This window comes from Carassius carassius, chromosome 3 (genome assembly GCF_963082965.1).
Source record: "Carassius carassius chromosome 3, fCarCar2.1, whole genome shotgun sequence".
Lineage (NCBI taxonomy): Eukaryota > Metazoa > Chordata > Actinopteri > Cypriniformes > Cyprinidae > Carassius > Carassius carassius.
In genome coordinates, this window is record NC_081757.1 from 15,245,387 (window position 1) to 15,259,896 (window position 14,510).

At 38.1% G+C, this 14,510-nt stretch overlaps 1 protein-coding gene across 1 annotated transcript; it reads right to left on the reverse strand.

Moving 5' to 3' along the window:
- Positions 1-239: 239 nt before the first annotated feature.
- Positions 240-14,510, reverse strand: slc17a6b (solute carrier family 17 member 6b). The gene is given in 13 exon segments (XM_059530411.1): positions 240-556; positions 559-850; positions 1,190-1,317; positions 2,897-3,007; positions 3,116-3,248; positions 3,839-3,988; positions 6,679-6,821; positions 7,152-7,238; positions 7,576-7,663; positions 8,173-8,287; positions 11,777-11,895; positions 12,473-12,728; positions 14,138-14,510. Coding segments are annotated over 13 exon segments (1,749 nt in total). The 5' UTR covers positions 14,224-14,510; the 3' UTR covers positions 240-515.

Sequence of the window (14,510 nt, forward strand, 5' to 3'; positions counted from 1 at the left end):
TAGGATTTGATCATTTACATTTGTGCAAAGACACAAATTTTTTCATTTTTCTTTTTTGAGAGCTCACAGACACCACAAAATCTACAGTGTGGGCATGTATTGTTTTATCCTGTGCTGTATGTACAGTGGCTCCAAAAAGTAACTGGACGCTTAAGTTGCACTTAAAAATGTAGAAATGTCATTGCATTAGATAACATACAGGCAACTTTGTTTTTAAAGCTAGACATTGTACAAAAACAAGTTTGTTATATTAGATTATAAAATTATATATATTTAAATATATAGTTACATAGATTTTTTTTTTTATTTCAAAATGAGGACACTTCATATACCCACTAAAGAAAAGCACAGAAAGACAAATTGCAGACTGCACTTGAATTTTGTTATTTAATGCAATGGAATTTATACATTTCCAGTTGTGACTTGTGTCTAAGTGTATCCATCCAAATACTTTTTTTGCTCCACTGAATGTTTATGTATAGCTGTGTGTCTGTGTGTGTGACAGCATGTGAGGTCTAGGAGTAATCCCCACCCTGCCTGTATCTGTAACCTCCACACCTTCCTGTACATAGTCCTCTTGTTTATCCCATCCTTCTGCCCATCCACTGTTCAACTGCGTCGTGGCACCGTAGGTCTTGGCTGGACCTCCCAGGGCACTGTAGCTCTGGGTGATGTCCCCTGTTTCCTCAGCCAGCTCATCTTCATCAACGAAGCCACACTTTTCTTCACTGGTCTGTTCTGGATCTGCCCATGGCTGCTTCTCCCCCGAGGCGAAGATGCCATAGAAGATTACACCACCATAATGCACCATGGAAGCGATAAGAAACACATACTGCCACTCTTCTCGGGTCTGAAAGGAAGAAAGAGTTGTCAGGAATTCATTGACCTAAAGAAACTCCAGGGAGCTGCAAGGATAACACACACACACACACATATACATATATATATATATATATATATATATATATATATATATATTTCAGGTATAATAATACATCCGGTTTGGAACAACAAAATAAAAATAAACAATATGCTGTGATTCTCAAACCACACAAGTGTCACAAATCCACCTTCTAATCCACCATGGGGCAACATCATTCATACAAGTTCAGATCCATCCAATCCAATCATATAGTACTGAACACCTAGAATGCAAAAGGAAAATCCTGAAAAATCCAAGGTGTCCTACCTTATGTTTGGTCATGGCTCCCACAATAAGAGGGCACACCATTCCTGACAGAGTTCCTACTCCATTAGAGATTCCCATGAGGATACTGGCATAGCGAGGAGCAATGTCTAAATGATTGACATTGAAACCTGATGGGCAATAAGGGTATACATTACATTAACATCAGACAGAACTGAAATAACTTTGTATAAGATTAGACTTTTTTTAACAAACCAGGGTTACTTTTGTTCACTAAACCAAAAAACAATATATATATATATATATATCTGTGTGTGTGTGTGTGTGTGTGTGTGTACGGTGACTTGGGAAAGTATACCCCTTTTTTTCTCATTTTGCAAAGAGAAGTAAAGAAATTTAGCTTAAGAGCATTCATTTTGCCCATAAATGTTACCACACTTGGAGTGAAGTTAGCCTGTGGCAAATTCATTGAACAGGTTTGATTTGGAAAGGCACACGTCTTAATAAAAGGTCTAACAGCTGAAAATGCATATTAGAGCAAAGACCAAGACCAAAAAAAAAAAAAAAACCTGCTCAGAGACAGGTTTGCTTACAACCACACATCTTGGGAGGAGTTCAGAAAAAAAATCTGCTGCATTGAAGGTTTACAGAAGCATGTAGCCTCCATTATCCATGATGGAAGTCATTTGAAACAACTAGGAATCTTCCCAGAGCTGGCCTCCTGGCCAAGCTGAGCAACTGATGGTGAAGGACCTTGTCTAGACTGACCAAGAAGCTGATGTTCAGTCTAGTTGAGCTCCATGATCATATGTGGAGATAGGAAAAATCTACAGAAGGACAAATATCATGACGGTGTGGCCAGACTCAGTCCTCTCCTCAGTGCTGAAGACACACGAAAACACACTTGGAATTTGCCAAAAAGAACCTAAAGGACCCTCAGACTGTGAGAAACAAGATTATCTGGTCTCTCGTGAACCTCATTTCTAAGCATCATGTTTGAAGGAAACCAGGCACTGCTCATCACCTGCAGAGTAGCATCGCAAAAAGTAAAGTGTGCTCTTAGCAGCCTCATGCTGTGGGACTGTTTTTCAGCGGCAAGGACTGAGGTGCTCATGAGAGTAAAAGAAAAGCTCAGTGCACCAAAATATTGAGATAGCCTGAATGAAAACCCAGTCCAGAGCATTCAGATCCTCAGACTGGGCAGAAGGTTCATCTTGCAACAGAACAGTGACCCTAAGCACACAGCAAGAGTGGCTTATAGACTACTCTGTGAATGTCCTTGAGTCAATGACAATTAAATAACACTACAACAAACAACATTACAGAATGACATTCTCAAATCACTGCATTGCTCTGTTTGGTTCTGCATCAAGAGTGCACATTTTTCAGTATATCTACCATGATGTTGGAGATCCAGACTAAAAATAGAAAGAGCAGCCATCTTGTAGAGCGGAGGAGTCCCTAGCCCCTCCCTTACTTAGTGCTCTGTCTAGATGTGTTGCCTGTGAGGCTGCTCTCAGGGGACAGTGTGTATGAATTATTTAAAAAGTCCAGCGGAATGACTTATTCCTTCCAAGCTGCAGCAGAGGAAGAGCGTTTTTGAGTGATAAAAGGAGAACATGGTATTTTGTCAGAAATAAGCCATTATTTGCAGTGTTCCCTGGCTGTGGATAGTTGCTTTTTATACTATTGCTTGTCATTGTCTTGTCAAAATATGAAATCAGACATATTGTTTCTCCAAAGACTTGCCTGATATTGCAAATCCACTGAAGCCGACAGCCAACACAAGAAACGAAATGGCCACTCCTTTATTATGTGAGTGACCAACCACCAACAATAGAGTGGCCTCCATCCCAAAGCCTGTGAAAGATAAACACAAGTGGATATTCAACAAACTAAGCTAAAATGGAATTTAGTCATATGAGCTATTATCATTCCGATTGTGTTCTAGCAGTAGGTTGTACTCACCTCCGCAGTTCATGATCTTCCGAACTGTGGTAGTAGACAGGATGTTTTTGCTACGGAGGAAATCGGCTATCTGTCCCCCAATGGGTACGATAATAGTCATCACCAGATGGGGCAGGGCTGACAGCATGCCAACCTGAATAAGACAGCAGCCGTCAGACTCAGAAAGATCTTATTGATAACATACTGCAGAACGATTGCAATATCCATTGACCAACGTTAGTTGATATTATGGCATTTTAGGATGAGGTTGAACCACAGTAAAGTGAAAAAAAGGTCCATTTAATTACAATGGATGTATCTGATAAATAAATGTCTTCCAAAAATCAATCAAGGTGACATGCAACATTTACTATTAGTGTGTTAATACTGTAAAGACATGATTTATGGTTTAACTATAGGAAGTGAGAAAACGAGAGCAAAATGAGATGCAAGCATCACCAATAAGTGATTAATGAATTATTCATTATGAACTATTCACAATGAATAATTCATCAACCTATTTCAGACCTTAGGGAATGACAAAGGTCACCCATTTACTGCTGCACACTGGAATTATAGACAAAAATCAAATGCAACTCAGACACCATGGCTAGGCCATTTTGACCCAAATAAAGCTTGACTGCAGATTCAGTAATTGTTCATTTTTTTTTTTATAATTTTCCAGTTTGTATAGAACAAATAGCAATTTAAATGCATGCAATATGAAAGATAAACTGCAATTACCTTGCTAATCTCAAAGCCAAACACCTCCTCGAAATATGCAGGCTGGCTGATGAGCAGCAAGTAGAAGGTCCAACTCCTGCAGAAGTTGGCCACAATGATTGCATAAACGGGCATGGATGTGAAAAACTGCCTCCAAGGTGTCTTGAATTTCTGTAAGAGAGAGGAGTATTGCAACACGTGGACAATAAAGAAGACCAAATACCAGAAAAATGCACACTGAGGCAAAAAGGCTAACTAATTTGATCAAATTATAACATAAATATTGAAAAAGACCTTTCTGATATGCCTTTGTTGGTATATATGTCCTCATATAACACCATGGCAACATAATCAGCCTTTAGTGACCTGTAGTGACACTGCAAATATTGTCCCTTACCTCAAAATGATGGCAAATGTTTTCAAAATAAGTATATACATAAAAGTGTGATCACCAAATAAATATTCCTTTTATCTTTTCATTTTTCAAGGCATCCTGACAAAATTTGCTCTGTGCTTTCATTTACCCTCTTTAAAACCACAAATTACTGAAATTAAGCTTTACACTTTTAAACTACAGAAATGTCTTGTTCACAGTAACTGCAAATGAAGGAAATAGAGAATGAGGGGTTTGTCTCAGCTCTTAAAGTCGATATGAAATGAAAATTCACCCAATGTGTTTTCTAAATGAATACTATATATCTTACTGTGAACAGTTCTTCTGTGCATGTTTAATTTTTTTTTTAACTTTGTAATGTATAATTAAAATGCCGTAAATGGACCTTCCGGTGAAAATGACAGACTTCTCTTTGATGACACATGAAGGACTTCTCCAATCATTTAGTCCCCTGTGTTTATCTGCATCACTTTTTTTCTGAACTCTTAATCTAAGCAACAACCATAGTATAAGTGGAGTAGCAACAACCCCATTATAATATGGAGCCAAAAGAGTCTCAATAAAGATAAATGCACACACTACATTCACATATGCACACATAGGATTCATACATACATAATTCATAAATACACACACACAGGATACACAAATGCGCACAAAATTCACAAATGCACACACAAAATTTAAAAAGCACAGAAGATTCACAAATGCATACAAAATTCAGAAATGCACACAAAATTCAGAAATACACACACAATTCAGAAATGCAAACAACATTTACAAATGCACTCAAGATTCACAAATGTATTTCTGATGCACACACACATATATCTTGATTTACAAACTGCTTGCGGTCTGTGAACTTCACTGCATTTGTGTGTGAATTTTGAGACTCCCCTGACTTGGCTCGACACACAAATGCCTTTTTTAAACAGGGAATGATCTGCAACCAATCAGATATCTCCCTTGTTTTAGCCAATCATAAGAATGCACCCCACGTGGGGGATTGTTTACTTATAAGCCAATCAGCGAACGACTCACTTTCCTCAGCAAACAACTCACTTTCCTCACACAGCGAACGACTCACTTTCCTCAGCGAACGACTCACTTACCTCACGCAGCCGGCGACCCACTTTGCGCAGCCGGACACCCACTTTGCGCAGCAGGAGACTCACTTTCCGCAGCCAGAGAGTCACTTTCCTCTCGCAGCGAACGACTCACTTTCCTCACTTAGCGAACGATTCACTTTCCTCACGAGTCATGCAGCGAACGACTCACTTTCCTCTCGCAGCGAACGACTCATTTTCCTCATGCAGCGAACGATTCACTTTCCTCACGAGTCACGCAGCGAACGACTCACTTTTCTCACGCAGAGAGCAACTCACTTTCCTCAGCGAACGATTAACTTTCCTCACGCAGCGATCAACTCACTTTCCTAAGCAAACGACTCACTTTCCTCACGCAGCCGGAGACCCACTTTTCACAGTCGGAGAGTCACTTTCCTCTCACAGCGGACCACTGACTCTCTCTTCATGTAGGGACCGAATATTATAATTAAAGTGACTTCTATATTGCATCCAAAATAATATTTAGATATATTTAAATATTCAAAAAGGTGTAAAAATTTTTTTTACTTTCATTAAAATATTTCAATAAAATGAAATAATTGCCTATTGCAAATTTATGAATCAATGGTTAACTTTTTTTCTGCAGTCACTGGGCTATATGTATTGAGACATTTTTAAATTTATATTTTGTAATAAATAATAAAAAATAAACCTGAATTGTAATCTAAACATCTGTATTTTCATACAATTTCATAAATAAGTGGGCTATAATATGCTGCACCACAGGCATATCACGCTGTGTGAATGCGTTCATGTGATTGGCTTATAAGTAAACAATCCCCCACGTGGAGTGCGTTCTTGTGATTGGCTAAAAGAAGGGAGATATCTGATTGGTTGCAGATCATTCCCTGTTTAAAAAAAGGCATTTGTGTGTCGAGCCAAGTCAGGGGAGTCTCAAAATTCACACACAAATGCAGTGAAGTTCACAGACCGCAAGCAGTTTGTAAATCAAGATATATGTGTGTGTGCATCAGAAATACATTTCTGAATCTTGTCCTGTGCATTTGTGAATCTTGAGTGCATTTGTAAATGTTGTTTGCATTTCTGAATTGTGTGTGTATTTCTGAATTTTGTGTGCATTTCTGAATTTTGTATGCATTTGTGAATCTTCTTTGCTTTTTAAATTTTGTGTGTGCATTTGTAAATTTTGTGCGCATTTGTGTATCCTGTGTTTGTATTTATGAATCATGTGTGTGCATGTATGAATCCTGTGTGTGCATATGTGAATGTAGTGTGTGCATTTATCTTTATTGAGACTCTTTTGGCTCCATAATTATATTTCTGAGAATATAAATATCCAGCCAAAAGAGTGGAGCATGATTATGTTTGTGGTCACTTACTTCTGCAGGACCTAGCAGCTTAGCACTCTCGCCGATACTCTCCTCAATGTAGCAGCGTTCTTCGGCCGTGATGGTGGGATGTACAGCTGGGCTCTCATATGACACTAAGATCCAGAACATATACCAGAAAATCCCAAAACAGCCTAAAGGGAAACAAACTATTCTTAGACATTGGTCTTAAAACAGAACTTCATGAAAGAAGCAGGCAGGAAGATGGGCTAACTGAAAACGCTTCATACAACTAAATGGATTACAATTCATTGCTTTCCAGACAGGACGTGGCAATTCTTGGCACAGTGACAAGCAGATTCAGTGTCAGCACAAAGGATAGACACATGGCAGCATCAGAGGAAAAATCAATACCCAGCATCAGTGAGTTACTAAAATACAGTCATCAAAACTGTGAAGACACATGCAGTGATGGTTTGCACCATAACCATGGCTCATACAGTACACATAAAAAACTCTCTTACCATAGACATAGAAAACCGATGACCAGCCTGTGTACTGCACCAAGATCCCAGCTAAAGGCATGGCAATGACAGCTCCAGCATAGGAACCTACAGAAGAGGAGAGGAGAAGTTTAAATTGAAGAAAGCAACTCAGAGGGATAACTATAAAAGACTTATCTGAAATAAATTATCTTTAAAAAAAGAAGGGAAAAAAGAATCTTTCTGAATGCCTCAAACCAGTTGCAGAATATGCATTAAAACAACACAGGAAAATCCAGTTCATTCATACATAAAGTTTCCTAGAATTCTTGAGGATAAACAACAAATGTATCTTTCAATTTTAACATAATGAGGCTCTAACGTAGCAACAAAACAAATATAATGCCATTGGTTTTCTATATTATTCACTAATCTACTGTTTTGCTTTAAAGAGAACAAAGATTACCACAGAAGGAGGTTGTGACTAGACGGCTTCTTTCAAGTGGAGGAGCCCACTTACTCCAGATCCCATGACAGGCTGGGTAGGTCACTCCCTAGAAAACAATAATAATACACATCGGTTCCATATCACTAAGAAATGTGACAGTTTTTCAAATCATAACAAAATCTTAAGCAGTAGTTAAAGTTACATCACATTAATCCATTTGAATGCAAATTAATATTTACAAAAAAGAATAGAATAATATACAAAGTTGGAGTGATGGAAGTGGATCTAGTTGTCTATTTCACACACATATAAGCGCCTCTACAGATCAATACAGCTGTACTAAAGACAAAGCCTGGGTTATTACTCTCACAGAAATATCCTCAGGCCATAACTGATTGTTACAGGGCTTTGGGATTTTCCCCGGAATAATTCCCACAAATGTTTTTCTTTCTTGCTATAGCATGCTTACTTACTTTCTTTCTTTCTTTCTTTTAGAACTTATTTACCAAAAAGGCAAGTGTCCAAATGTTAGATAGGAACCTATAGAGAATTATGGTATTTGATCGTTATTAGCAAACAAGCATTTACAGATGAGAGAAAGTCGTACTTCCCTACCTCTACAAGCCCTTGTAATATCCTGACGAATATGACGCAGCCGTAGTGAACACGTGCAGCTGAGGGGATGAACATGTTCAGTACTGATGTGAGGAGGATGGCAGCACCAAAAACCCTGAACAACGGACGGAAACATGGTTGAATTATACACACATTAGGTTATAGAATGCTATATATATATATATATATATATATATACAGTCGTGGCAAAAAGTTTTGAGAATTACATAAATATTAGTTTTCAAAAAGTTTGCTGCTAAACTGATTTTAGATCTTTGTTTCAGTTGTTTCTGTGATGTACTGAAATATAATTACAAGCACTTCATACGTTTCAAAGGCTTTTATCGACAATTACATGACATTTATGCAAAGAGTCAGTATTTGCAGTGTTGGCCCTTCTTTTTCAGTACCTCTGCAATTCGACTGGGCATGCTCTCAATCAACTTCTGGGCCAAATCCTGACTGATAGCAACCCATTCGTTCATAATCACTTCTTGGAGTTTGTCAGAATTAGTGGGTTTTTGTTTGTCCACCCGCCTCTTGAGTATTGACCACAAGTTCTCAATGGGATTAAGATCTGGGGAGTTTCCAGGCCATGGACCCAAATTTTCAACATTCTGGTCCCCGAGCCACTTAGTTAACACTTTTGCCTTATGGCACGGTGCTCCGTCGTGCTGGAAAATGCATTGTTCTTCACCAAACTGTTGTTGGATTGTTGGAAGAAGTTGCTGTTGGAGGGTGTTTTGGTACCTTTCTTTATTCATGGCTGTGTTTTGGGCAGAATTGTGAGTGAGCCCACTCCCTTGGATGAGAAGCAACCCCACACATGAATGGTGTCAGGATGCTTTACTGTTGGCATGAAACAGGACTGATGGTAGCACTCACCGTTTCTTCTCCGGACAAGCCTTTTTCCAGATGCCCCAAACAATCGGAAAGGGGCTTCATCGGAGAATATGACTTTGCCCCAGTCCTCAGCAGTCCATTCACTATACTTTCTGCAGAAGATCAATCTGTCCCTGATGTTTTTTTGGAGAGAAGTGGCTTCTTTGCTGCCCTTCTTGACACCAGGCCATCTTCCAAAAGTCTTCACCTCACTGTGCGTGCAGATGCGCTCACACCTGCCTGCTGCCATTCCTGAGCAAGCTCTGCACTGGTGGCACTCCGATCCCGCAGCTGAATCCTCTTTAGGAGACGATCCTGGCGCTTGCTGGACTTTCTTGGACGCCCTGAAGCCTTCTTTACAAGAATTGAACCTCTTTCCTTGAAGTTCTTGATTATCCTATAAATTGTTGATTTGGGTGCAATCTTAGTAGCCACAATATCCTTGCCTGTGAAGCCATTTTTATGCAACGCAATGATGGCTGCACACGTTTCTTTGCAGGTCACCATGGTTAACAATGGAAGAACAATGATTTCAAGCATCACCCTCCTTTAAACATGTCAAGTCTGCCATTCTAACCCAATCAGCCTGACATAATGATCTCCAGCCTTGTGCTCGTCAACATTCTCACCTGAGTTAACAAGACGATTACTGAAATGATTACAGCAGGTCCTTTAATGACAGCAATGAAATGCAGTGGAAAGGTTTTTTTGGGATTAAGTTAATTTTCATGGCAAAGAAGGACTATGCAATTCATCTGATCACTCTTCATAACATTCTGGAGTATATGCAAATTGCTATTATAAAAACTTAAGCAGCAACTTTTCTAATTTCCAATATTTATGTAATTCTCAAAACTTTTGGCCACGACTGTATATATATATATATATATATATATATATATATATATATATATATATATATATATTTATATATATATATAAATTTCCCAACCGGCCCTCACTAATCAGATTGAGGGAGTTCTCCAGCACGAGACTCGCTGATTCTATTAGATCTCAACCACCCCGACCAATAGCCCAAATATGAACTGAGAACCGTTTTATAATTTTAGCAACGACAATTAAGTCAAATAATTGACGTAGCCTACTGAGTTAACAGAACTATAGCCTAAAATTGCACAGCATTTTAGTTTCTTGATAACGTGCATTTATTATTGGCCAGCCGTCAAAAAAATATGTTTTATATTATAATTTGTGAGCACAAATTGCAGTAGCCTATTTTAGTGAGCACCGACATGGCAGTATTCTTTTTTGATAAATTGTTGTGTGATAGATGAGGTCGGCCAAACCTCTGTCAACATGTCCGGGGCTGGTTGCCATGCCCCCCTCATTGAGCAGATTAGACACGCTTCCATCGGGATCTCATTAACAGGTGAAGAATGCCCCACAAACCCGCTCCCACAGTCTAATCCTGCAACTCACACAACGGGTCAGCGTTCACTTTGCCACTCACACAACACTGGAAACACAAACGTGTTGATCAACCATAGCAATGATCTCTCTCTCTCTCTCTCTCTCTCTCTCTCTCTCACACTCTCTCTCCCTCTCTCTCTCTCTCTCTCTCTCTCTGCCTTTCTGCAGTGCTGATTTATTTATTTGATTTCATTTCCCCCTGGACGCCTGAATGAAAATAATATTCCTAGGGTTTATATTTTATCATATTATATTAGAATAATAAAATCGCAACAGTGGTATCTCATATGCCTTCTATACAACTCATGGCCTTCAAATAAGAACGTGAGAAGCAAGATGTGGACGTTTCCAAATCTCCAAAAAACCTTTCCAAAGATCTTTCGTTTTTCTGACTAAATAAACTCAATATAAACTGTAATAATGCATAAAATAAATTTCTGTAGACATATATTTTCAAAAGAAAATATGTGATCTGACAAGAGTCTTTGCAAAATAAATACGATTGTGTTGAACGTTTGCTAAATTAGCGCCCCCCATCACCCCATTTTTCTTTCAGTGACGTGTACAGTTTCATCCGCCGCTATGAATAATCATCCCTTGTATAATGGTTCGCCAAGCTACTGTGTAGAGCTCAAATCAAATATTTGCAGCTTTGCAGCTCGAATTTGGAAGTACGAATTCGCCGTGATTATCACTGTAATCACCCGTAATAAGATTTTTTATTATTTCAAATATTTATTGCAGTCTTACATGACTGTCTATGACAGTCTTACTCTTCCTTAAATCTTCTTGAAATATAATAATAATACTTTCAACGTCTCAGAGATAGGCCTACACGAAGTTCAATTTTTTTACGAACACTTGGAGATGTTGGCGAGTTTCTCCATTATGTCCATATGAACTTGCCAGTCCCTGTAACGTAGGACGCAAGCTTCAGATGTTTTGTAGCCTATTTTTACAAGACTCGGTTTGCAACATTTCTGACTCAAATTCTGCGATCCGTAAGAAACTAAAATAACACCAAATTAGTCTATAATTAATAAAACTAAATATTATTATAGAATATCTATCATTTGTTTTTTTTTGTTTTTTTTAAATGTCTTAATGTTCTTTCGTTTACATTAGGTAATAGGCAATACTATCTTTAAGGTATTATCTATGTCTATTCTATTGGGGAAGTTCTATAAACCAAATAGGATTTTAAAGGCTATATTTACTGTTGCATTATGAGCTAACAACAACAATCATTTTATCATCTTCTGAATAAATAAATCAATTCCTAGGACTTTACCTGTTTGCCGCCAATCTAGAAGAAATGTATCCCCCGGGAATCTGCGTCACAATATAACCCCAGAAAAACGAGCCATGAATCATTCCAACTGTTTCCGGGTCCCAGTTGAATTTTGCCTTCTAATGGAGAGAAACAGAAAATATCAGGTTGCTAATCCTATTTGCAGAAGGCTAGGGACAATTGAAAATGTGAATGCACACGTTTTCATAGACCTCTATTAAGGTTAATATATAATATTGGCTATCATATAAATTAGATATTAAAATGCAACTTTTATTTTTCAGAGCAGTGGCAATATATATATATATATATATATTTATATATATATATATATATATATATATATATATATATATATATAATGATTATTGTTTGCAAAAATGACAATGACAAGCGCGCAGGATTAGTTTCCAGCTGAAGAGTTAATCAATTTGAGGCCGATGACATTCATGTAACCAAGGTCAATTTTTTTGCATGAGTAGTCTAGTTGTTTTCAATATTTTCCAAGCTAGCAGTGGCATCCACTAAGCCTCTTTCAAACAAACACTAGTAAGCGTGCTTTTAAATTCTATAAATCGTTTCCAGACGAAGTGTAGCCAGTGTGCATGTGTGTCAGTGTGTGCATGCACGCTCGTGAGGGGTGTGTCACGAAGCTGACGCGAACGTGTAAAATCGAAGCGTGCCACGCGCACAAACCTCTTTGATGATGATCTTCCCGTTCAGGTGAAGGGTGCTGTTGTTCACCATGCTCACTATGGCCACGCCTAAATTGCACCGAATACCGAAGGAGATGCAGAACCCGAGGCCGCTCATTATGGCGATGATGTAGCGGCGTGGAAGTCCAAAGCACGTGCAGTCGCACAAAGGTGTCTGTTTCTCGTTGATCTGAGCAGGCCGTCCATCCTCGGTCAGTTCGATGTTCTCGCCAGGTTTTTGTCGCTTTTCTATCACTCTGCATCAGTCAGAAGAGAACCGTCAGACGACTACAGTCCAGAAGAACCAACTAATAGGAATCTCATCCACCTTTATTATTAGGCTACTTAAGACAATTGAGATCAAGTGAATCAAGATTTTATTTTGACATATAACTCAATTTGGATTCCCATTTGAATTCCCCACTAGTAGCCTAATTTGCACGGAAAAATTAAGACAATAGTCATTAAAATGTCTTACAGAAATTCTATTTATTTTTCAACGCAAGGATTTTTATGTAAACTCCACATAGGTTTCGTGTGCTGCTGTAAAACACACTACCGCATTGCAGCATCCCTTCACCTTCATCTTATATACATTCACATAGGATTAAGGTCCACTGATATTCACGAACTTCACTAACACTTTATTAATATTATTAGGCTATACCAGAGTCATAAGCAGAGTTATTTGCGTACAGTTATTTACAAGAAAATCAAAATACACATTGTGTCGAGACAAATTCTAAAACTTAATGTGCATCAAATTGTAGTTTATATGTATTTGTTACAAAAATAATGAATTTTATTTAAAGGAGTTGATTTTTATTAACAAGTGGGAGTAAAATGGTTTTTATTTTGTGATCTTTTGTATATGTTAAATGCATTAAACGCAAATTAATTGCACTATAATTGTCAATTCGGTTTGTAATCTCAGAAGACAAATAAGAGACGATGTACCAATATTTTGGAAAATACTCAGAGACGGTCTATAGGCCTAAGCAAACGAAAAAAAAAAACATTAATAGTTGTACTCTGGAGAAAATGTAGGCCTATTTTTATTTCGAAATAACAATTCGTTAAGGCTTGCGAAGCGGTGTTTTTTTCCCCCGGTTATTTTATTTTTTTATTTATTTCTCATATATTTCAAAGATATCTATCTATTTGTATTACGAGACACACAAAAATAATGACTTGATATAAAAGAGCATCAATCAACGTGAAATAATTATGTACAACCCGATTTTTTTTTCATGTGATTTTAATCGTGGTCTTTTTTGCAGGTCTTGCGGGAATACGCAAATTGTCTCTAAAAAGGAATCGGCACTGAAGGGAATCCTCTAGCTTAACGATTACTATTCAATTATAAATGCATTTTAGTAGTCGAATTACAATGACAAACTTCAAAGATATGAAAACTCGCATGCTTCCATCCCCTCCTCCCAAGATTATGCAGAATTACATAATTTTCTTCACGTCTCCATGAGGCGAGACGCCAAAACCGACTGGGGAATCTCTTCACTGTAAATACACGAAACTAGCTGCATATTTGTGATTTTTCTGTTCTTTTATAGCAATAGTTGGCGTATTTATCGATCTAGCCACAACATACAACAAATGTATTATTTTTACGTGAATTATTCAATTTTATAATGTTAAAACATCCTACTTATACAAGTGTCCAAGTGTCTTCCCCGCTAGTTGCTTCAGTCCCTCTTTGCTGGGTATAACACCAGGCTCCCTCGGAGTCTCCATGTCCAAATATGATGCTCCCTCGGTTTCCCCCGGTAGTGTTAAAGTACCATGTCACAGTGTGAGATGACAGAGCACCGGACCGATACCCAGCGGATCAATGATTGAGTAAGACAGATGAGGAAAATTCACGACGGTGGTCACAGAGCGAAGATAATCCGCCTACACAAGAGGGATATCAGAAGGGGTCTGGCTCTGTCTACTCATAATTATAAAGTCATAAACTGACCCGCGCGCTATAAGAGCACGCGACGACATCTCAGATTTGAGTCAACGAATTAATGTAAAAA